We start from the raw sequence: 23,338 nt of genomic DNA on the forward strand, positions 1-23,338 counted from the left end.
GAACGGAGTCTTTGTTATCAGGAGCGCCTAGGTTTGGTTATTATGCTGACCCACTGTCCTTTGCTTTCTGCTTCCATCTTCTAAAGAATTCAGTTCTGATGTCAGAGGGGGTTAAAAGGATTCAGCCTATAATCTAAGTTTATTCTGCAAGGTAAAATACGGAGAGAAAACTTCAAATATGCATTTAAACCACTGACTCCTTTTACATCTGTCCCATTGCTTTCAGTACCAGTTCTAACCCAATTTTATTTCTAAAATACCTATTATTTCTTAGGGACTTATAAAGTTTTATGCTTCCTAGGTGGGTGAAGTTTGGTGGAAAGGATTTGTTTATCTAGTTGGGGTTTGTTTTGTTTAAAAAAAGTCACAAGAGACAACTTTAACATCATACATTTTAATGAAGTTTCTTCTGGAGGTGTGTACATACTATTCTTTGACAGTCTGGTTAGCTAGACTGAAATTTGTGGTGGGGGAAATTCTAATTTTCTAAAATACACAATTAAAATACCAATTAATATAATTGAGCATATACTTGAAAAGCAATTATAAAATTTGGGAACAAAATGGATGCCCATTAGAGAATGGCTGAATCAATTGTGATCTGTGAATGCAATGGAATATCATTGCACCATAAGAAATAACTAATAGGAATTCAGAGGATGAACTGATGAAAAGAGAAGAAAGCCAAATCAGGAGAACAACATACACAATAACTTTAATAATGTAAAGGAAAACAACCTAAAAGCAACTGAACTCTGCTTAATTGTAATGAGAAATTTGGGTGCCAGGAACCAGGCAATAGAACAGATGTCCCACCTCCCAATAGAGAGGTGAGGGACAATGGGAGAAAAATGTTGCATATGATACCAGAAATGATTGCTTGGGTCAATTCTTTAGTTGTTGGGTTTTTTTCTTTATTAAAAAGGAGAGTTCAATGTAAAGGAGAGAATAGCTATGGGAAACTGACTATAAAGTTTAAAAAATATAAATCACAAAGGAATGCCATATCTTGCTTGAACCCTTATTCAACCTAGACAGATTTAATGGAAATTTTAGCCATCTAGAACATTCTAGTCCCTCACTTCTCAACTTCCAACTACCTATTTTTGTTAAAAACCAGTTCCTCTCCCCACATAACAAAAATGCTTCAAGACTAAGTATGTTATTCCTTCTTTAGCAGGAAAAAAGGCTAGAAAATTACTTAATTAGGACCCTGTTTATACCTCCACAATCAATTCTAATATTTTTTCTAGTTTGAATGAAGCTAATCCAACCTCATTAAACTCATTAGTGTTTGTCAGTAACTAAGAACATATTTTCATCTTCACAAGCAAGTCCAAATTTTGTACATTTTGTACATAACTAAGACCCAAGCTGAGTCAAGATTTTCTGACATATTCACAAGCAAGGCACACGTAATTGTACTTAAGTTAACCTTCACAATTGGACAATAAAAACAACTGTGCACACTGAATTTGTTAATCATTGTTCCCCGACATTCTATACTGTGGAAATTAGTTGTGAGTCAGCCTTCATTTTCAACACAGATATATCAACCAAAGTATATGAATGTCATATTGGTTGTCTTACTTAAAATGACCTTCAATTCTCATGATGATCCCTTCATACACTTCTTTAAGTATGATTTCATTCCATTAGTATACCCAATTTTCTCTTTCCCCATACTATACTTTCCTAGAAAATCCAATTTTATGTACCTAGAATTTCAAATACCATAGAGCTTTTGTTTTCACCACATCAAACGAACAATTTTATTCTTTAAAAATCCAATATACCTCTGCAAGCTACTAGTTTTTCTATATATTTCTCAATATCTCTTTGATCAAGCTTCCCCAACCATTCAGAAGTAATCCATGGGTAATTATAACTTCTTAGCTTCTTAGCCTAAAAGGAGCCAATTTATCACAAACTGTCATGAATTCCAATTTTAAATTATCAAGAGCCCAATTACCAACAGAAGTAAGGGATCCTTCTTTCCAATTAAAGTGATTGATTTCATAGAAGACCCAGTAGCATTTCACTTTTTAATTATGCTCACTCTGATCAAATGTGAGAAGATTCTTCCTCGTTTTATTTTCCATTCTAAGAGTGAGATACAACAAACATTAATCATATACTGATATGATGCCAGACCTGATAATGCTTTCAGCATAATTGGACAATATTCAATCTATTAAAGTGTCCTGTCTATTTTTATGGAAATCCATGGTTTCTTCTACTAATGATTACCTGAAAATATTAACAGTAGTAACATAAGAAGGGGGAGTAATAATTATTTGCTACATAAAGCAATTCACCTATTTTTAAAATCCCAAAGTTTTTTAGGATGAGGGCAAAATAGAACATAATCAAATTATATTAATTTTTCTACGAAAATACAGAAAAGCTGAGTCAAAGGTAAAACCCAGTTCTATTTCTCACATTAGGGTTTAAATGCAGAATCGTAGCACTACAACTGTGGGCCTCAGTTTCCTTGTCCTTAAAACAAGAGGGTGGGAATAGAGATGTTAAGTTAGAATCACAGACTATTAAAGCTGGAAGGAACTTTTAAGGTCATCAAATCCAACCCCTCACCAGACAGGAATTTCAGTATCTTTGACAGATGATTTAGCCTTTGCTTCTAGTGATAAAGAACTCATAACTTAATGACACAACCAGTTCCATTGCTAGACACATTTAATTATTAGAAAGGTCTTCCTTAATGAATCTGAATATACCTCCCTGTACCTTCCACCCATTGGGCATAGCCTTGTGCTCCTCTAGAGCAGAAAATAATATATTTGATTCCTCCTTAGACATCTAGTGACAGCAAACAAGAGTTAGTCTTTTCACCTTCAGTTGCAAGTTTAGATTCAGACTTTCTAAGGTCATTAATATTTATAGGAAAGATGGAATTTGGATGGGGAAAGGAGAAAGAGTACAATACAGAGTATTACCAGCTAAAGTAATTTTTTTATTTTTCCATAATTCCAGGCTACAATACAATTTTATATACATTTTAGCAAGACACATCATAAATTTCACATTCCGCAACAGAATGAAAATGAAGCCATCCTCTTTAATTAACTTTCACTAATGAAGAGACTAAGCCAAATCTGTCTCAAAATTTTTAAGTTACTATACTTACCTATGCCTTTGCAAGGAGATCATATAAAAGTCGAGAGCTTTATCTGCCATCTCTTCTGTATATTTTGTGTGTTTTATATATCACATTTGTGTGTACCTATTTATTTACACATTTTCCCTATTAGAATGCAAACTCCTTGAGGGCAAGGACAATTTTGATCTTTCTGTGAATCTCTAGTGCTTAGCACAGTGCCTGGTACATAACAAGTACTAAATGCTTACTGATTGATTAATGGATATCAAGAAGCCCCTTTTCTAAAACATGGTGTCCCTTGGCACTGTCAACTTGGAATGGGAGAATCATTTTACTTCTCTTCCTCAAGTCCTGCTGGCTCTAACATGCCTTGATTCTATTGATGGGGCTGCCATTATTTTGATGACCATGTATTCGGAAGTCAGTTTTATTAAGTACACTTTCCCTGGATGTCACAAGTTCATATAACCTAGAGTTGGGAGTCTAGGGGACATTTTGTCTGTGCCTCTCATTCTACATATGACGAAACTGAAGTTCAGAGAGGTACAAAGTTATACAAGTAGCGAGTGGCATAGCTGTGATTCAAACTCTGGATCCAAGTGCAGTCTTCTTTCCTCTTCGAAAACGGACAAACGCAACAACTAGTGGAAGGGCACACATGGAAACCCCAAGCCTCCCTGCAGCCCAAACCAAGTAAGTTTAATTTGTGCCCATGATAGACTATTTACCTGCTACAGTGGTTGTTTTTAATGAATGGGCAGTGGAAATGAAGGAGATATGTTTGGGTTTTTTTAGTGTATTCTGCCTGTTGATTTTTAATCATTGCCTTTCTAATGGTTAACTTCCCCCATCAAATTGTTAAGAAAATATAAACTCTTCCCTATTCTCCTAGATCTGGAAAACAGAAAACCTAAGATTGTTTTCTTCTTGGCAGTTAGGTTTGCAATATTTATCAAAAATGACTTTTGTCACTTCCCTCCCTGATACGCTCCAGTGACTCCTAAGGCTTCTAGGATCAAATATAAACTTCTCTCTTTGACATTTAAAGTCCTTTAACACCTTGTGCCAATCCCCCACCCCGCCTCCCTTTCAGCCCTATTACATATCACCTCCTGCTACACATGCTGCGGACCAGCCAAACTGGTCTTTTTGCTGCGTCTCACCAACAATGTTGTTTCCTTTCTCTTCTCATCTTTGCACATCTTGTCTCCCATGCAGAGGCAGTGGAATGCCCTCCCTCCTGATTTCCAAGGAGGCCTTTCTTGTTCCCCCCAGTTATTAATGCTTTCCACACCAAAAAATTACCTTGTACTTTACTTCATACATATTTTATATATGCTTATATGTACTTGTGTTATTCCCCCTGATAAAATATAAGCTCCTTGAGGGCAAGATTATTTCATTTTGGGCGTTTTATCCTTAGCACCTAGCACATAGGTGCTTAATGTTAATTGTGATAACAGATCTTTTCCTGGATAGAATCCTAGTCTTGGTGTCAGAAAATCCTGAGTTACCCCCCTTACACACACACACACACACACACACACACACACACACACACTTACTAGCCATGTGACCCTGGGCCATTTACTTAACCTCTATCTGCCTCAGTATATGTATCTGTAAAACTGAAATGATAATACCTATCAACATGATAAAACACATAGAAATGCATAGGAAGACTTCCCTGAACTGATGCAACGTGAGGTAAGCAGAAGCAAGAAGACAATATACCTAACTATCAAAAAATGGAAAGCACAAAAACCACAAAACAAATGAAAGGGAATGTGACAAAATGACAAAGAACAGGCTTGGCCACAAAGATGAGATTTGAGATGTTCCCCCACCACACACACACACACACACACACACACACACACACACACACACTCCTTTGTGGAAGAAAGGGATCTATGGGCATAGGATATTGCATAATTCAGATTTTTTTTAAATGTACTAACAGATTTTACTAACACTTTTTTTTCTTTTTAAAAAAATTCTTTTTTAAAAGGCTTGGTTCCCAGGGAGGAGGGGCAAGACGCAAGGAAATTTAGGTGATGTAAAAACAAAAGATATCAATAAAAATTATTTTTAAAATAACAATAATAGTATCTACCTCCCAGAGTTGGTGTGAAAATAAAATGTCTGTAATGATGTATAAAGAGATTTACAAACCTTAAAGGGCTATATGAATGCTATTTATTATTTTATTATCCTTATTATCATTAGCTTCTAAGGCAGTTTTGGGCAAGAATCACAAAGGATGAGAAGGCATGTAAGGGTTGCAAGCTACAGTATCAACGTAACTAGTAGAGTAAGAGTTATTAAGTCCAATAGTGGAGTCACTCGGCCTTTTGCTCAAGACTCAATACTCAGCTCTTCCATGCACTATGATGCTAAATTCTGAGAAGTAAAGCAAGATAAAACACCTTTATCCCTGGAGACCAGTTCAGTACTAGACCAGCCCTGGATTTTGTGCCTGGGCCAGGCTGTAGTCTCAAAAGGTTCTATGCAGTCCCATCTACTTCCAGTCTAGAGAATCTAGAAAACTCAAGTCAGTCAAAATACATTAAAAGTTTTGTCTAGAATTAACTTGGGGCTGAGGATTTCCAGTCAATGAAAGTACAAGCATCTCAAGCCAAGTACATTCTTAGGCCTGCCACGAAGCCAACCTCACGATAACCCCAGATTCCAAATCTCCTGCTAGGCAGCCAGGTAGAATAATAGCTAGGACCTATGAAAGGCTGCTCCAAATGATTAATGATAGGAGAAAATGCAAATGAAAACAGCTCTGACATTTCACCTCACATGTAGCAAATTAAAAAAGATGACAAAAGGTAGAAATCGTCAATTTTGGAGAAGCTGCAGGAAGACAACCACACTAATTTGTTATTTTGGAAGGTGTGAATTGGTTCGACTCTTCTGGAAAAGAATTTAAAATTATGAACAGTCACTCAAATGTTCATATCCTTTGACTCGGAGATCTTACTGCTAAGCATAGACCCTAAGATCAAAGACAGAAAAATTAAGCCTAATATATGTTATAATATTAATAGCAGCATTCTTTGTGGTAGCAAAAATTCTAGAAACAAAATGGATCCCCACTGATTAGGGAATAATTGGATAAATGGTGACATATGAATGTAATGGAAGGCTAATCATGCTAAAAGATAACTACAAATTAAAACCCTTCGGAGAAATGTGGGAAGAATTGTATGTACCGATGCAGAATCAAGGAAGACCATTCTCATGGTGACCAAAGTAATGTAAACAAAAAGAACCCTAAAATGATGTATAGTCCTATGCAATTGTAATGACTGGTCTTATCCTTGGAAAAGAGATGAGGAAATAGGTTTCCCTCCTTTCCTTGGACAACCTTACCCAATGCTCCTAATTCTAGTGCCTTCCATCCACCAAATAGCTTGTATTTACTTTGCATATGCTTATATGTATATATTATCTCCCCTGATAGAACATAAGCCCTCTGAAAGCAGAAACAGTTTAATTTTCATCCATGTATCCCTAGTGCCTTGCACAGTGCCTAAGAGAATGCTTATCAACTGATGGGCGTGGAACATTGTGTCAAACAAAGTCACTGTGTATACTGGCTTTGCTTAGCTAACAACAGTAGCTAGCTTTTATGTGGAGTTTACAGCACACTTGTTATTTCATTTGGTCCTAGCAACAACCCTGGGAGATAGAGCTATTACTTTCCCCTTTACACAGGAGAGAAAACTGAGGCTAGGAAATTAAGTGACTTGCCCAGGGTGATCACACAGCTAGTCTGGCAGAATTTGAATCCAGGTTTTCCCAACTCTAAGTTCAACACCATCCACTGTGCCACCTAGCTATTTTTTTTTGTCACAAGTGAAGGTTGTCTAGGTGATAGAGACAGGAAAATTATCTGGAAATGATTATGATATAAAACGAAAAAGACCAATTTACCTTTATCGGACATCACATTGCAACTAGCTTTTATATAATGCTTTAGGGTTTGCAAAAGCACTTCAGAATGTTATTTCATTGGATCCTCACAACAACCATGGGAGGTTTATGATCCCCATTTTACAGATGATCTGAGGCAAACAAAAGTAAAGAAACTTAACTAGGGTCACAGAGCTAGAGTCTGAGGCTAGATTTAAACTCAGGTCTTTCTAAACTTCAGGCCTAGTGTGCCATCCACCACACGCAGAGGTATAGGTATTTTATCCACTTTCTCTGACCCCAAAAACTACGAAAAACAGCCAGTGCTCAATAAAGCAGGAAATGAAAGATTTATAAGAGGGACAAGTTTTAATACTTTCAATGTGGTTTAATATGTTCAGTATCATATACTGATCGACACAGTTAAAAGAGGAGGAAAAGGTTCTTCACCAAGCAAATCTCCAGAAGTCAGAGTGTTGACCCATCAAGAAGAGAAAAGTGAAGAGCTAAAGGAATAAAGGTTCATGGTATTTTAATAAAGGTTCTGGTTTGAACTTAACTGGCAGGAAAGGTGTTAGGGAAAACTGCAAATCCTCCTGTCTGAGAAGAGAAGCAGAAAAAAAAAATACACAAAACTGCCAACACACCATAACCCCTTGTTAATATACTGAATAAGGCTTCTTGCATAACAACTGTGACTATGAGTGTACATTAAAGTATTGACGTATACTACAAAGAACTGTTACTTGAAATATAAATGCATAGAGAAAAATAGTATGATATTAAAAATAGACCTTAATAGAAACAGTCATATCAGTTTTGTCTCTTTAAGAGAATATATAGTACACAAAGGTTTGCCTTGGGCCTTGAGTCTTTGAGCTCACAACCAGTGATGAAGTTTAGACTTAAATAAATGGAAGCAGACCATCAGTGAAGCCCAGGCTATGGCCTGCAGGCCAAATCTGGCCTGCCAGCCTGGAAGCTAAGAATGGCTCTTCTATTTTAAGATAAAGTTTTATTGTATGTGAAAATGTAAAAAACGTTCTTAGCTAGCCTGCTGTAAAAAACAGGGAGAAGGCCAGATTTGGCCTATAGTTCGTTGACTCTGGTCTACAGTATCCTTGGCACCCCAGGAAGTGTCTGGTCCCTTCCACCATTGATGTGTGTCCCTATAGAAGCCAGGATATTCAAAAAACTGAATTCAGCACGCAGTCAAATTTGCATACTAAGATCTAGCAAGGAAAAAAAAGCAACAGGAAAGGAGAAAAGTGAACCTCGAATAAAACATAGGAAGTATAGCTTTAAAAGTTTTACAGTACTAGTCAGAATGGAGATGGCAGCTGTCATTGGCTTTGCAGTAGCAAACTATCTTGTAACAGTTTTGTTATTTTTTTAAGAGTTATAGTAGGTTTGTTTACCAGGAAAATAACTTAATTCGTTAAATGCTTATATCTATGTAGGCCACAATTATTTTAATAGGCTGCCCAATTTTAAATAGGCAGTATATAAACTGGCACCAAAGTATTCACAGCCTATGCATTTCCATAAAGGTCTTCATAAATGCAGCCAGCTTCTGAACATCTTCCATGGTGACTGCATTGTACAGAGAAGCACGAATTCCTCCAACAGACCTAGAAAAACCAAAGGAAAAATGTTTGACAGCCATACATGAGAGAAGTTTACTGAATATACCACTTTCATTCACCCTTTTCTGAAGGACATTTTCAGGACTGGAATCAGACTATGAAGGGTTATGAAGTCCAACCTTTTTACTCAATATAGGGAATGGAACATTCTTCATAGTCATCTAAGCCTTCACTTCTGGTGATGAAGAACTTGCTAAGTAATGACACAGCCAGTTCCATCATGAGACAGTTCTAATTAAAGAAATATGTCTCCCTGTTGCTTCCATTCACTGGGTGTAGATTTTGACCTCTGGAGCAATAAAAATCTAATCCCTTCTCTAATACTATCAAGTCTTCCTTAAGTCTTTTCACCCCCAGCTTATAACAACAATGACCTCTGTGCCTGTTCAGACAGCCATTTGGTTTCATAATAATTCTGGATTTAGACTATCTAATGCCACTGATATTTATGGAGAAGTTGGGATTTTGAAAAAAAAAAAAGGGGGAGGGCGAGAGTACAACGCAGTAGAGCATTACCAGTTAAAACTGTTTTTTTTTTAACCATGATTCCAGGCTACAATACACAATTTACATGCATTTCAAAAAGAAAGGCAAGATGTCAATTCCACATTCCACAAGAAAATTAAAATGAGGATGATCATTTCTGTAATGATGGTTCTTTCTCAGCAAATTACATAGTTGGTACTCTTAAAAAAAACCCAACTCTAAAGGACAGGTCCCTCCCCGGCCATCTAACTCAATTAACTTTTACTTTTTCCTTCAAAGGCTAAGGCAAATCCCTGCCTCAAACTTTTGAGTCATTATACTTACCTATGCCCTTTCAAAGAGATCATGTCAAGGTCCAGAGCTTTCTCCAGAAACTTCTTTTCCAAATGCTCATCTCCCTTAACACTACCAATACGGAAAGGGATGTTCATTTTACTTCTGCTCTGTTTCTCCACTGGGCATCTGAAAAACATTGCATTGGTTAAAGGATGTGTTCTGGAACATGTAGATCGTTACCCACAAATTATGCCTTGAAATCTTCCTGCATGTACGGCATTGTTCTCAAGACATTTAACAACAATCTCGTTGGGGAGGGATGTCAGGAACACAAGAAAAGGTGATATACGAGGAAATAGCAAATCCATCAGTCAAGTAGCATTTACTAAGCACCCACTCTGTGTCAGACACCAGGCTAAGCACTGGACAGAGAAAGGCAAAAGGAAAACACAAACAGTCCCTGCTCTCAAAGAGAAAACAGTAAGTGTTGTAGGAGGGTAGGAGAAGAGTTCCAAAAAGGGAGAAATCACAGTGGGCTGGGTGGGGGTAGTTAGGGCAGGCCTTTTACCGAGGAGGTGGTGGCATGACTTGAGCCTTATGGAACTGAAATGATTTCAGCACGCTAAAGAAGGGGACCCTGCATTCTAATTAAGGGTAACAAAGCACTGTGTTAGAATTAGGCTCTTTCAGCCTATATCAGATTGCAGGCTGTCTTGGGGACGGAGGCGAGAGGGAGGGGAAAAATTTAAAACTTGTGGAAGTGAATGTTGAAAACTAAAAATAAATTAACTGATAAAAAAGGAAAATGAAGGACAAACAACTAGATAATGTGTGAGATAACGTATCCTAAGTGCTTTGCAAACTTTAAAGCAGCATATACATGTTAGTTATTATGACTAGCCCCTCCCTATCTTGGGAGAAGTTTTCATGAATTGCTGTGGCCAAATAAATTCAATCCCTGGCAATCAAAAAAAAAAATAAAAGAATTAGGCTCTTTCTGTCTCTGTCTCTCTCCCTATCTCTTTCTTCCTCTCTTTTCCTCTCCCTCTTTCTTCCTCTTTCACCTCCCTCTTCTTTCTCTCCTTTCTTCCTTTCTCTCTTCCTCTTTTCTTTCTTCTTTCCTTCCTTTCTTTCTTTTACTTATCAAATAGATTTATTATTTGGTATGCTTCCACTCCCCTCTCCCCACCAAGAAAAAAAATTACCTTGTACTTATTTTGTAAATAATTAATTTGTGTATATGTTATCTCCTCCAATAGAACATAAGCTCCCTGGGCAAGTGACTGTTTCATTTTTTTCTCTGTATTCTTAGTATCAGCCTCAGTATTTGGCACACAGTAGGTGCTTAATAAATGTTTGTCGATTAAGTGATATAAAGTCTTGCACTACAGTTCTAAGCCAATACCTCATCAATCACACCCGAGATGGGGATAACTCTGGGTCCCTGAAGGCAGCACTAGCACTGGCAGGTGTTACACCAAGCTGGAAAGGCCCTGAGTCTGAGCCCAATTATAGGTAATACCTCCCTTTTGTTTAGGGACCAGTCTAGCTAGGTTCAGAGAACCTCAGTGCAAGGCTGGCTGAAGGTTGGGAGCATTTTCAGCTCCAGAATCTCTCAAAGAACATCTAAATTAGAAAAAGGTGGGGAACTGTGCAAACAGAAAGAGTACTGACATCAGCAAATAAGACTTTCTTAAGGTATTTATGCAATACAGCAAAACCTCATTATTTTGGACTCCACTAACTTAAAATCTCCAATAATTCGATCTGGGCTGAGCTGAGGTTTCTCTTTGCACAATCTGTGAAGAAAGGGTGTAGGAAGTAAATGAATAATTTAAATGAGATTATAGGAAGCATGATTCATCTACTGGAGAGAACAAACTGTTTTTCAAGGCTTCAGCGTACAAAACTGTTTAAATGCAAATAATGCCAATTATCACAAACTTCATCTATTCATTATAGCAGGCCCAGCAGGGGGCACTTTGGTATAGCAGGCCCAGCAGGGGGCACTTTGGTATAGCAGGCCCAGCAGGGGGCACTTTGTCAGCAGTTACTGTAGGTACTTAAAAGTAATAAAGCTCCATTTCTTTAAGAATATTCTATAATTTCTGTGGCTCAGCGTTTTGTCTAAGAAAGGTTCCTTGGTGAAGCAGAATGGGGCCCACTCTGTTTAGCCAGCTACAAACTAGATCATGCCTCACATCCCATCTAGCCACCCAGCTGCCCACTTGGGTCATCTTGGATCTCACTCCTAACCCCCTTTTCTACCTCTTGCTCCGGGCAAAGTAATTAAATCAATACTATCCTTGCTTTGACTGATTATTCACCATAGCTCCTTTCCCTGGTGACTGTTCCCCTACAAACCACACATGTGGATGCACAGGGAACTCCCTAACCAACTTAGAATATTAAAAGAAATTTAGAGATGATGGAAGCAAGGCCAGGTAGCAGTGGCACGGACCACACAATGCAGAAGGGCAAAATAAGCCAAAGCTTATTTCAGAAAGCTAAGAACCACAAAAATGGTTTGTTGTTTTGGTTTTTGCTTTTAGGCTAGACTGAGAGAAAAAAAGGAGGCTTGAGAAATGGATAGGACCTCTGTTTGGGCTGGATGGAACAACAACTGACAACAGGAAGACAGCAGAAGTGTTTAATTATTTTGTTTCTATTTTCTCTGTGGAGGAGAATGACGTTCACATTAGAAATAACAGAGAAATACTGACTAATATGGAATTGATAGCTGTAGTAAGGAATAAGAAAGCCTCCGATGAATCCCAGTCCCTAACCTAGATAAAAACTACTTCTGGCCCTAAAAGAACTGGCTGGTGTGATCCATGAGCCACTATTGGGAAGATTTACAAGATCATGGAAAGGAAGAGAAATACCATGAGGCAGGAGAAGGGCAGTGCTCCTTGGCCCTGTCTACTGCTGTGTGAAACTTCTCTGCTTTATCTGAATTCATGACCAGGTGTGGAAGGGACCAAGGACTTGGCAGGCAAGACAGGAAATAACTCTTAGAGAAATCTGATGAATTTTGTGAATGCAGACACCAGAATGTTATTAGCGAGGGGCAAGTAGTGACAGTTGGAATCTGAATGGAATTCCCCATCTAAGTAGTTCTATCCACCAAGCTTGGCTGTAGGGAGCTCAGTGGATATGAAGGAAGCTTACTGACAACCAGCAACTCTTGCCTAAGGGGGAAAAAAGTCACAGTTGGCTCTTGGGTTCTGATTTTGAAAATAATGAGCAACTGAGAATATTTTCCAGGGATACTAGAGAGATATAAAAAAGAACAACCAAAAGCTCTGTTCTAGGAGGACAAAACCTAGGTGTATCATGCAATCATTCATTTACTTATTTATTTATTTTTAAGCAGAAGCACATTCCATTTTATTTGAAGTCCCTGCTAGGTGGGATTCATTAAAATTAAACTGCAAATAAAAGCAGAGGAAGGGAAGTTCCCATTAAAAGTTATACTCTCCCCTAGAGGCACATACATAATTCCTATGAAAGTTAACAGGAGTCAAGCACACACCTTTAAGGCAGGCTAGATACTAAAGGGAATAACCAAATACCCTGTAACAGGCTTTGGATCTGAATTGCTATCCCCTCTTTTCCATGAGATGCTAGGTTATTTCATAGCTGACATTTAAATTAAAAACACCACAGCTATGCTGTTTAGACATTCTACTGCTGGGAAAATGCAGCGTGCTGGTTCTGGTCTTGATGTTCAGCAATTAAAGGTACATCTTATTTAGAAAAAGGAACAGCTACCATGTGGAAAATTGGTGTTTAAGGCTTTTTCCAAAAGAAAAAAAATCACTCTTTCTACAGCAGTACGTGTGGTACAACGGATAAAAAGTACTGGCCTTGAAGTCAGGAAGACCTGAATTCAAATCCTCCCTCAGACACATACTAACAGTGTGACCTGGGGAAAACAGTTAACTGCTCTCTGCCTCAGTTTCCTCTTCTGTAAAAATGGGAATAATAGCATATACTTTACAGGGTGGTTATGAGGATTGAACCAGATAACATATGTGAAAGGGCTTTGCAAACCTTAAAGCACTATTTATATCTTAGCTATTATGAAGGAACATAAGAGTCTATTAGAAATCTTTGAGTCCTGCTGCTGGCCTACTGTGTGACTTTGGAAAAGTTGCTTCACTTGTCTAGGCCTCAATTCTCCCATCTGCAAAATGAAGAAGGTGAATCAGATGATCCTTAAGAACCGTTCTAGTACCAAGCATCTACAAGGTTTCTATGAAAATGAAAACCTAAAGTTCATATAACGCAGGAAGGAATTTTAAAGGCCCACTAGCTGTCACCATGGATCCGGATCACATTCAAAACATCTCAGATAGGAGGGAAATGCCAAGGACTAAAAATAATAAATTTAACCTTGAAATTTAATCTTCAGAAATGAGTTCACTAAGGTTCAGGTCCTCAGTAACTTCATTTATGATGGCCAGGAGGTGCTGGACTGGGAGCAAGGGTTTAAACGCAGCTTCGCACACTTACTAGATGTGTGACCCTGGGCAAGTCACTTAACCCCTCTCAGCCTCAGTTTCCTCATCTGTGAAATGGAGACAGTAACAGTCCCCACCTCTCAGAATTGAGAGGATCAAATGAGATAGCCCACATAAATCATTTATAAATGCTTTTTTTGTTTGTTTAGTCGTTTTCAGTCCTTTCCAACTCTTCCTGATCCCATTTGGAATTTTCTTGGCAAAGATACTGGAATGGTTTGCTGTTTCCTTCTCTAGTTCATTTTATAGATGAGGAACTGAGAATGGGGAATGCTGCATATGCTATCAGAATGAGTCAAGTTTTTTTTTCACCCCCAACAGTTTTGCTTTGTTGCAAGGGTGGGTTCAGTCAGAGAGGGGGTATTTAGGGAAATGACTGGGGAAAAACAAAACAAAAAACAGAAAGCACCAATAGAACTTTTTTCTAATTTAATTGGCTGCATACACTGAAAGATGATGGCATCTGAGGTAAGTTACAAAGGGCCCCAGTGTAAGAAAACAAGGTTACCACTCACTACTGTACATTCTAGCCTAGCGAAGGGGCTGTAACTCCACCAAAATATCACAATGAACCAGAATCATGGCATGGAAGCCGACCTAGCACTCCTAAAGGATGCATCAGTAAGTGTGAGTTATGGTGGGCCCTACATAGCTGGAAAGGCTTAGGACATGGGCCAGGAAATAAACTGCCCTCTCCACCAGCCTGGCTAAATTGACAGAGGCTTATCGGCAGAGGCTGGCTTCTACAGCGTGGATTTTCTTGGTAACAATGATAACGATGACGACAATGATGATGATCAGTAAGTAGCACTTATATAGCACTCAAAGGTTGGCAAAGCATTTTACAGATATCATCTCATTCGCTCCTTACGACCCTGGGGAATAGGTGCTATGATCCCCAGTTTACAAATGAGGAAACAGAGACATATCGAGGTTAAGTGACTTACCATAGGCTAGTAAGCATCTGAGGCAAGATTTGAACTCGGGCTTTCCTGACTCCAAGTCCATTGAGCCACCTAGTTGACTCTAATAATGATCATGATTAATAATAATAGCTACAGATTATAGATACATAGCTATAGATTAATAACAGCTATTACATGGTAATTTAAGGTGCCATATGATAAATAATATCATAAATATTAATAATATAAATATATTATAATATATAACTATATAAATAAATAATATAAATGATAAACATTATCTCATTTTATCCCAACGACAACCCTGGGAGGTAGGTGCTATAGGAAATTAATTAGGTCAGTGATCTCCTGAAGTTCTGAAGAAGATGGCTCTCCCAGGCACCCCCAGTGTTATGTACTGTCTTCCATGATGAAGCATGGAAGTCCAGAAAATATTTCTGGACTAACGTCTTAACCATTAGCCACTATAGACATGACCTAGAGACAGGAGTAAAATAGTATACTCTGCTTTAGAGAATTCAAAAGCAGCCTGTACTCTGGGCAGGACCCCCAAGGCTCCTATACACATCATGTAGACCCAAGCTCACATATTCTAATATTAAGAGATCAGGGATTCTAAGATTGATTCTCTGATTAGGGAAACTAAAGAAATCATACAATAGTAGAAACTAACCACTTTGGATTTAGCCAGACAGTATTTCCTGGATTGTTGTTATTTTCCTATGGCCTTTGAGCTTTTTGCTTTAAAATTGGGCAGTCAGGGATACCTGGTGTACTGTTGGTGAAGCAGTGAATTAGTCCAATCATTCTAGAATCATGCCCCAAAACTCAACTAGCAATACTAGGCCTGTACTCCAGAAAGACCAGCGAAAGAGAAAAGGACCCATATGTACAAAAATATTTATGACAGTACTTTTTGTCCTAGCAAAGAACTGGAGAACGAACAGAACACCTATCAATTTAGAATGGCTAAACAAATTATGGTACATGAACGTAACAGAATACGATTTCACTGAGAAAAATGATATAAACCTGGGAAGACCTGTATGAACTGATTCGGAGTAAAAGGAGCAGAAACAGGAGAACCTTGTGTACAGTAACAACACTGGAATTGACTTTGGAAGATATAAGGACCCCGATCAATCTAAGACCAATCAGGACTTCAGAGGATTTATGAGGAAAGATGCTTCCTACTTCCTGAGACATACTGGACTGAAGGGACAGAACTAGACACATTTTTAGATTGGGGTGGGGGTGGAAGTGGAGAAGTTTGACAGCCATCACAAAGATTCTAAACACAGGCCCTACTTGATACTGTTCCTTCCCTTATAAAGATCAAAACAGCAGACTTGGGACGTATGCGTGTATGACCCTGGGCAGGTCTCTGAACAGCTCTAAACCTCAGCTTCCTCATCTGGAAAATGAGGTGGTTGGACATGATGACCTCAAAGGTAATTTCCAGCTAAAAATCTATGATCCTATGACCCCACTAAAGTGAAGAGTTTGACACTGACACTGCCCATTAGGCAGTGCAGCAGCACAAAGGTGGGCATCTGTCTGTCTTCTTCAGATAGGGCTCCTTCTCTTGGCTTCCATAAGTACTTTTGTCCCACTTCAGTAACTTTTCATGCTCAAGCTCTCAACATACTTCCCTAACTAGCTTCTACTAGTATGCTCGTGTCTCATAAAATTCCCAAGAGCAGATGCCAAGGAGTTCCATTCATCTCTGAATAATGTGCTTAAACTCCCTGAAATATCAATGTAAGATCAGCAGGAGGTAGGTGTAAAGAGAAAGCAGCATCCCAAGGGAACTGAGCTAAAAAGGCAGCAGAAGTACAGGATTCAGAGTACCTTAAGAAGGTGAGAATCAGAAAAGAGGAACTTTGGCGCTTGGCACTCCTCTAATGGCTCGAGACCATTCTGGACTATTTGAACAAGGCAGTGAGATGAACTCAGGGGAATCACGTACTTGAGTGCACATCGTTCCCTCCTACTAATGACTGCCAAGTTCACTGGAAAATCTACAAATAATGGCCTAACTGGAAATCCTTTTACTCAATGAAGCTCACCCGGAATTACATAAGAAGGTAGATAGAAAAACTGTCAAGTGGCATGTAATGAGTGCATCCAATCCGTGCTAATTTCTGTTCTAAGGGAAGAATACCTCGACACCAGAGTGAATCCTGAGTTCAAAGAATGTAAGGAATGACCTGAGGAGTCATTTAGTCCAACCCCTACCAGAAACACGAATCCTCTTGAGAATACTAGATAACCTCAAATTGAATACTATCAGTAATGGGGAATTCACTACCTACCAAGAGAGTCAATTCCATTTCTTCACTACTCTGACTGTTAAGTTCCTTTTTATACTGAGTTGACATCATTTATCCTTTCTAGTTCCACTTCTACCTACTGGATATAAGAATAAGGCTAATTCCTTTTCCATATGACAACCCTTTAAACATTTAAAGACAGCAGTGATGCAACCCTTGCCAAATCTCCTCTTCTGGGGGACAAACATTTTTGCAGTTCCTTCAACTGATCTCTGAATATGAGATGGCACCTTGTCTCACTTTTTTGCAGAGCTGGGAGACTCTGGGTATAGGATACTACCCATATATGTACGTATGTGTATAAATTATAGTATATTTGTATATATTATACGTGTATACACACATTACATATCCTACCTATATGCACACTATATATTTCATTATATATTGTGTGTCTCACATACGTATACAAATAGAACATATATAGTGAAAAAATCTGACATTTATATGTGTCATACTTTTGCACTGTTTTAATTTTGCCAATTTTTTCTGTCTTCATTCTGTGTTTTAAGAGATCTTCTCTTAGATGGCGAAGGAATACATCAGGAACTACAGGTGATGCAAAAACAAGAGATAGCAATAACTTTAAAAAACATTACTGAGAGAAGGCTTCAAAATATAACATTAGTGCAATGTAATTTAGGTTTGGGAAATAAACCCTTCACGTATCTCCTGCTATGTTCTAGGTTCTGGTCCCATGATCCTGGGCAAGAACCTGGCACAAGCGCAGAAGAATTATTGCGAAGACAAAAGGGAAGATTTGGTACTCAGAATTTCTATAAAAATTGCTTGGAATGGTTTGGGCTATTTGAACTGGGCGGTAGAAAATAGACAAGGGCATCATGGGCAAAAGAGCCCCCATTCTGATCCATGAACTACTACCAATGTCACTAAATAATCTAGAAATAATGGCCTAAATGGGGATTCTTTTCTTCGATGAACTCCCCAAGAACTATGCTTCCCAGTCAATATCCATCACCCCTAGTCACTGAAATGGAGTATAGTCTCTCTCTTTCCTAAACAAAAAAATCAACGGCAAGAGGGGGTGTTGATTGCACCTGGAAAGTAACTTATCTTATCCAAAAGTCTGATTTCCAACCTCTGGGTTGAACCACATTTTGTCCATCCCTCTCTTGGGGGCTAGATTACCTGTATTGTCTCCTAGACAGAGAGAAAAGAGAAATTTTCAGAACGGTTCTCGGTAGATGCAGGGAAAACACTGGGGAGTTGCCAGGAAGTTAAGCGCTGGCCATTTTAAGGCAGCATCAACAACGCAATCTGTTTCTGTCAGAAGAATAATTTTGCAAGAATATTTTGAATATAGTAAGGCAAAGGAGATCAAGTGGTGAATTTGCATTCAGAAAGATCCAGGTTTGAATCCTACTTGTAGTTACTGACTGTGTAACCCTGGGCAAGTCACTTAACTTTTGAGTCTGTTTCCTCATTTGTAAAACGAAAATAACGATGCCTATAACAGTAATATCACAGGGTTGCTGTGATGCCACAATGAGATAAAGGACATACAGTGCTCTACCAACCTTAAAGCAATATACAAATGTCAACTGTTATATATTATTAATGTTATAAATGGAATTTCTTGGGACAAGAGTGCTTAGAAATTGCAAAAAAAAAAAAAAAGCTTATAGTTTATTCTATATGAGATGAAATGAAGCCTAGAATAACACTGTTTATAGGTACAGAAATCTGAATGGGAGGGGATGTTCTAAGGGGACAGAGATCTCAGGACAAGACTGTCCCATATGCCACACTTTAATTGACAACTATCTACCAGAGAATGAATGCCCTAACTGCAGTCTAACTGTTAAGGTGTATCATGGGAAAAAAGATGTATGTAGGTGCTCAGAGGTTCCCCTTCCCTTTAGCTCCATCTATTCTTTTCAAATTTCATTTTTTCCTACCTTTTTCCAAGATGTCTGCCTTTTCCCAGAATCATTCCCTAATCCTTTTACATATTCAATTTTGACCATATGCTCATGTATTTAAAAATACATAGGCTTTTGAGGTTTTCTTTTCCTTTTAATTGTCCATTTCCTTAAAAAAATTATACGAGGGAAGTCCAATGAGACAGCAGGGGAGAGGGACGTCCAGGAAGTATTACCATTGGGGAAAGTTTGTGTTCCACAAAAAGAGCAAGGTGTTTTGAAATAAGAAAGGTTTAATGGCATTATTTGAATGAAATCAGGGTTTCTAAAATGGGCATTTGGAAATAAGAACCATTCTGGTAACATTTTTATTCCAGAGAAAAAGGTCTTAATGGAAAAAATATATATGTATATGTATGTATGTATGTACTTGTGTGTATCCTGGGTAGGGAGAGAACATAGCGGACAATTCAAAGAGACTGGGAGACAAGAATAGAATAGGTTTCAAGATAAGAGCCTGGGGAAAATTTCAGAGAACTATGCCATATTGGATTAGATCAATGGTTCAATTATCATCAGGACCACTATGCTCTTTACAATTGGTCACTACCCACCACCAGGAGGCAAATCCAAGGGTAAGTGGATTAAAACCTTTATATTCCCAGATGGTTTCCGCAGGCCTTGTTGCAAAAATTGCGAAAATGCAGAAAGGTCTCAGTATATAATGGGGCTAAAATTATAGGCTGCATCATTCTAAGAGCTCGACTTTTCCCACTTAGGCAGAGTAGAGCTACAGATGTATACATAGGTAGTAAAGATCATGGTAAGACCCAAATTCCTGCTTTTAACTATGCCTTGTCACTAAAAGCTTTATGGTAACTATATTTGTCTACTAGCCTTTGGAGAAACAGGTCCAGGCTGTTGAATGCCTAGGATGGTCACCTAGCATCAGGCCCTGGGGGAGGCAGAAGGGGAGTATTGGTGGGCTAGAGACCTTCTCCCTCTAACCTATTACAATTCTCATCACCTTAAATAGACTCATAACCTTCTGTCCCCAATATGTACTAGGTTTATTCCTGCTTCTTTTGATTTATTTTGCTATATTGTCTTCCTGGAATTCCCATCCTTCAAGACCCAGCTCATTTCTCACCTTAATCACAATATCTTCTGTTTGCTCCAAGACACAGCAATTTTGCCCTAACTCTAAACTCCGAAATCAGTTCCACACATTCCAAAATTTGATAATATACTGTCTTGTATCAGCTTGTTAATGGGTCACAGTGGGAAAAAATGCTAGGCTCTCAGACACTGGACTTAATGGCTAGACAAAATGGCTCTGCCATTTCCTGGCCCTAGATTTCCTCATTTGTAAAATGAGGGAGATGGAAGGATGACCTTTAAGGTCCCTCCCAGATCTAAATCTATAATTTTATGAATATAAACTGCTTAAGGATAATAATTAGATCTCATGCTTTTGATTCCTCTGCAGCACCTGGTATGGTGCATTTAAATAAAGGGTGATCAGTGAAATATATTGTTTAATTGATAATTTGATTTCATAAATAATTGGTTGCAGGCAACTAATTTGTCCCCAAAGCTCACAGAGCTAGTTCGAGGAAGGTAATATTCCATCTTGTGGTGTAGAAAGCAGTTTACCTTCTTAAGACATAAATACCAGGTGGAAGGGTAACCTAAGAGAGGCAGTTAAAGCCCAAGTAATGAAACAGGTGTGTCTGATATGTATTCCCAGGACAAAAACATGGAAGTCTGTCCAAAGGGCATACAGAAGAGAGGCATGGAGTAGAATGGGATGTGTTCCTTAGAGCAGACCTTCTCTTTTTGTGTGTCCTGGACCCCTTGGACAGTCTGGTGAAGCCTACAGACCTCTTCTCAGAATGATGCTTTTAAATGCATAAAATAAAATGCATAGGATTACAAAGGAAGCCAATTATACTGAAATTTAGTTCCCAAGATTAAAAAACAAAAATTCTCAGACCCTAGCTTCAAAACCCCTGCCCTAGAGGGAAAAAATAAGTTTTGGGTTTTTGTTTTGTTTTGTTTTCTTCAAGGACATGTCTTTGGAGGTGAGAGGCATCTTATAAGCTCAATTTCCTTTTCCTCTTCCCCTTTTTACTCTACCCTACTCTTGCCCGCGCCCTTCTCTTTATATGAATTTCTCCTATTTCTTCCCTCTTCTGAATCCCACTTTGTGCAAGTTGTCATGTCTACTGGGCCATTACGAAGAGGCCAGGTAGATGACCAAAGGAAGAGTCCAGTTTTGTTACCTCTTCAAGTAAATGTTGTTCTCAGGCTTTCCACGCCCATTACTATCCCCTTTGCTAATGGAAACCCACAAGTAGTTCTGTGGTGATTTTCTTTAAGATTAAGGTTCCTTCCTTCTTACAGTATAACTTGTTATATGAACTTATGGCAAGAAGATCCGCTTTGGCACAGATTATTCCCTCCCATCCTCCCTTCCCCCAAAAGAAAATGGTTTCAGAATGCACCACTGTTTTTAATTTGACTAACTGTTAAATTCATCTGCATTTCTCCGTATGCCCATGACAGGACAGCAGCCCAGAAACATTCCAGCAGTAGGTGATGCCAAACTCAGATTAAAAATCTGCTGTAGATAATCTATAAAATAACAGTGTAATGGAAAGAGCACTGGTCTTGACTTCAGAATTTCCTACCCTTACTAGCCATGGAAGCCTGGACATGCCCCTTAACCTCTTTGGGCTTTGGCTTCCTCAGATTCAAAGGAGGAATAATTATATGTGAATTAACTACCTCATGGCATTGTTATGCTAAAAGTGCTTTGTGAATCTTAAAGTGCCATAGAATTTTATGATACTGTTATTACAAACTGGAGAGCCTATGCATGAATTAATTGTAATGATACATTAAACATAAAGTTGGCAAACGGACTTTATGGCTTCAACCACCGTAAATGAATCATCATCATCATCATCATCATCATCATCATCCAAAGATAATTAAGGCAGACTCCCAGATCCTTGGGTACATGCCCTATAGTGAACCAAAGAGAGGGCATGGGAGGGCCAAGGATGGATGGGTTATGATCTATATCTCTGGCAGTAATACTCATAGTACTGAGAGCACAGATCCATTTGAGTACAAGAATGGCAAAGCGGATACTCTATACAACAACAGTGATCACTACATAATAAAAATAAAATTGGTGTCTATTTTTCCCATTCCCCATCCCTTTATCCCCCAGGCCACCAAGACCCCATCTAGGGCAGCTGGGCAGTAAAAGTGACATGGCTGCTAAGGACAAGCTAGGAATAATCTTTCTGGTAAGATGGAAAACCACCAGGCCTTGCCAACTACCTTGCCACTACATCCTAAGGTCTTTTGGGCCCTGCCATCTACCCTGGTGGTATGCCCTTCCAACTGCTGGGCACTACCATCTTACTTGTTGATGTACCCTAAAGACCCCTAGGCCTTGCCATGACACTGACTCCCCTGCCACTTTTTTATGCATTATCTCTCCCAATTAAAGAATGAGCCCCTTGAGAGTGTAAATTGACTCACTTTTTCCATTGGTATCCCAAGTGCCTAGAACACAGTTCTTGATACATAATAGGCCCTTACTAAATACTTCTTCATTTGTTTAATTCGTTCATCATTACTTCAAGCACTTGAAAGCAGTATGGCCTTTAGTGATTAGGGGAAGAGAAAGCTCTATTAAAAAAGCCCTTTAATCCAACTATAGTAGTTTGTGATACCAGAAAAAAATCCATTTGCTGGTATGTTAACAAGTATCTGTTCATTGATTACTTTTGCTTGCTGCCAATAGAATAGGAGAACATGTTTTAAAATGACAAGTAGATGTTCAAACGCCATTATCAATTTAACTTACATAATCTTACTTTCAAAAAATTTTAGTGAGATTTTCCTCTTAAATAGGTGATGTTTCCTGTCTGAGGCTATGGATGAAGGAAATGTGGGCAGGTTAGACTCATTCCCATTACAGCATAGTAAGAAATTCCCCTTGTTTCCCATTTAAAGCCCTTTGTAACCTTGGCTCCAGCTTTTCCCTACCTTTTCAGGTTCATTCTTCATTAATCACCTTCATGTAAGTTACATGCAGCTAAAACTGGCTGATTTTGTCCCCCAACAGAACATTTTCTTCTGTTCCTTAGTATTAGCTGTCTGTACCCTAAACCTGGGATGTTCCCCCTCTCCTATCC

The 23,338-nt window shown here is 38.6% G+C and overlaps 1 protein-coding gene across 1 annotated transcript in view; it reads right to left on the reverse strand.

Moving 5' to 3' along the window:
• Positions 1-7,395: 7,395 nt before the first annotated feature.
• PSAT1 (phosphoserine aminotransferase 1) overlaps positions 7,396-23,338 on the reverse strand; it is a 40,578-nt gene continuing 24,635 nt past the window's right edge. Inside the window, exons 8-9 of the mRNA XM_036738380.1 lie at positions 9,502-9,639; positions 7,396-8,676 (exon numbers count right to left, since the gene is read on the reverse strand). Of these exons, the coding sequence (XP_036594275.1) occupies positions 8,571-8,676; positions 9,502-9,639 (244 nt within the window). The 3' untranslated portion in view covers positions 7,396-8,570. The remainder of the gene's footprint in view (positions 8,677-9,501; positions 9,640-23,338) is intronic.

Source organism: Trichosurus vulpecula, chromosome 9 (genome assembly GCF_011100635.1).
Source record: "Trichosurus vulpecula isolate mTriVul1 chromosome 9, mTriVul1.pri, whole genome shotgun sequence".
NCBI lineage: Eukaryota > Metazoa > Chordata > Mammalia > Diprotodontia > Phalangeridae > Trichosurus > Trichosurus vulpecula.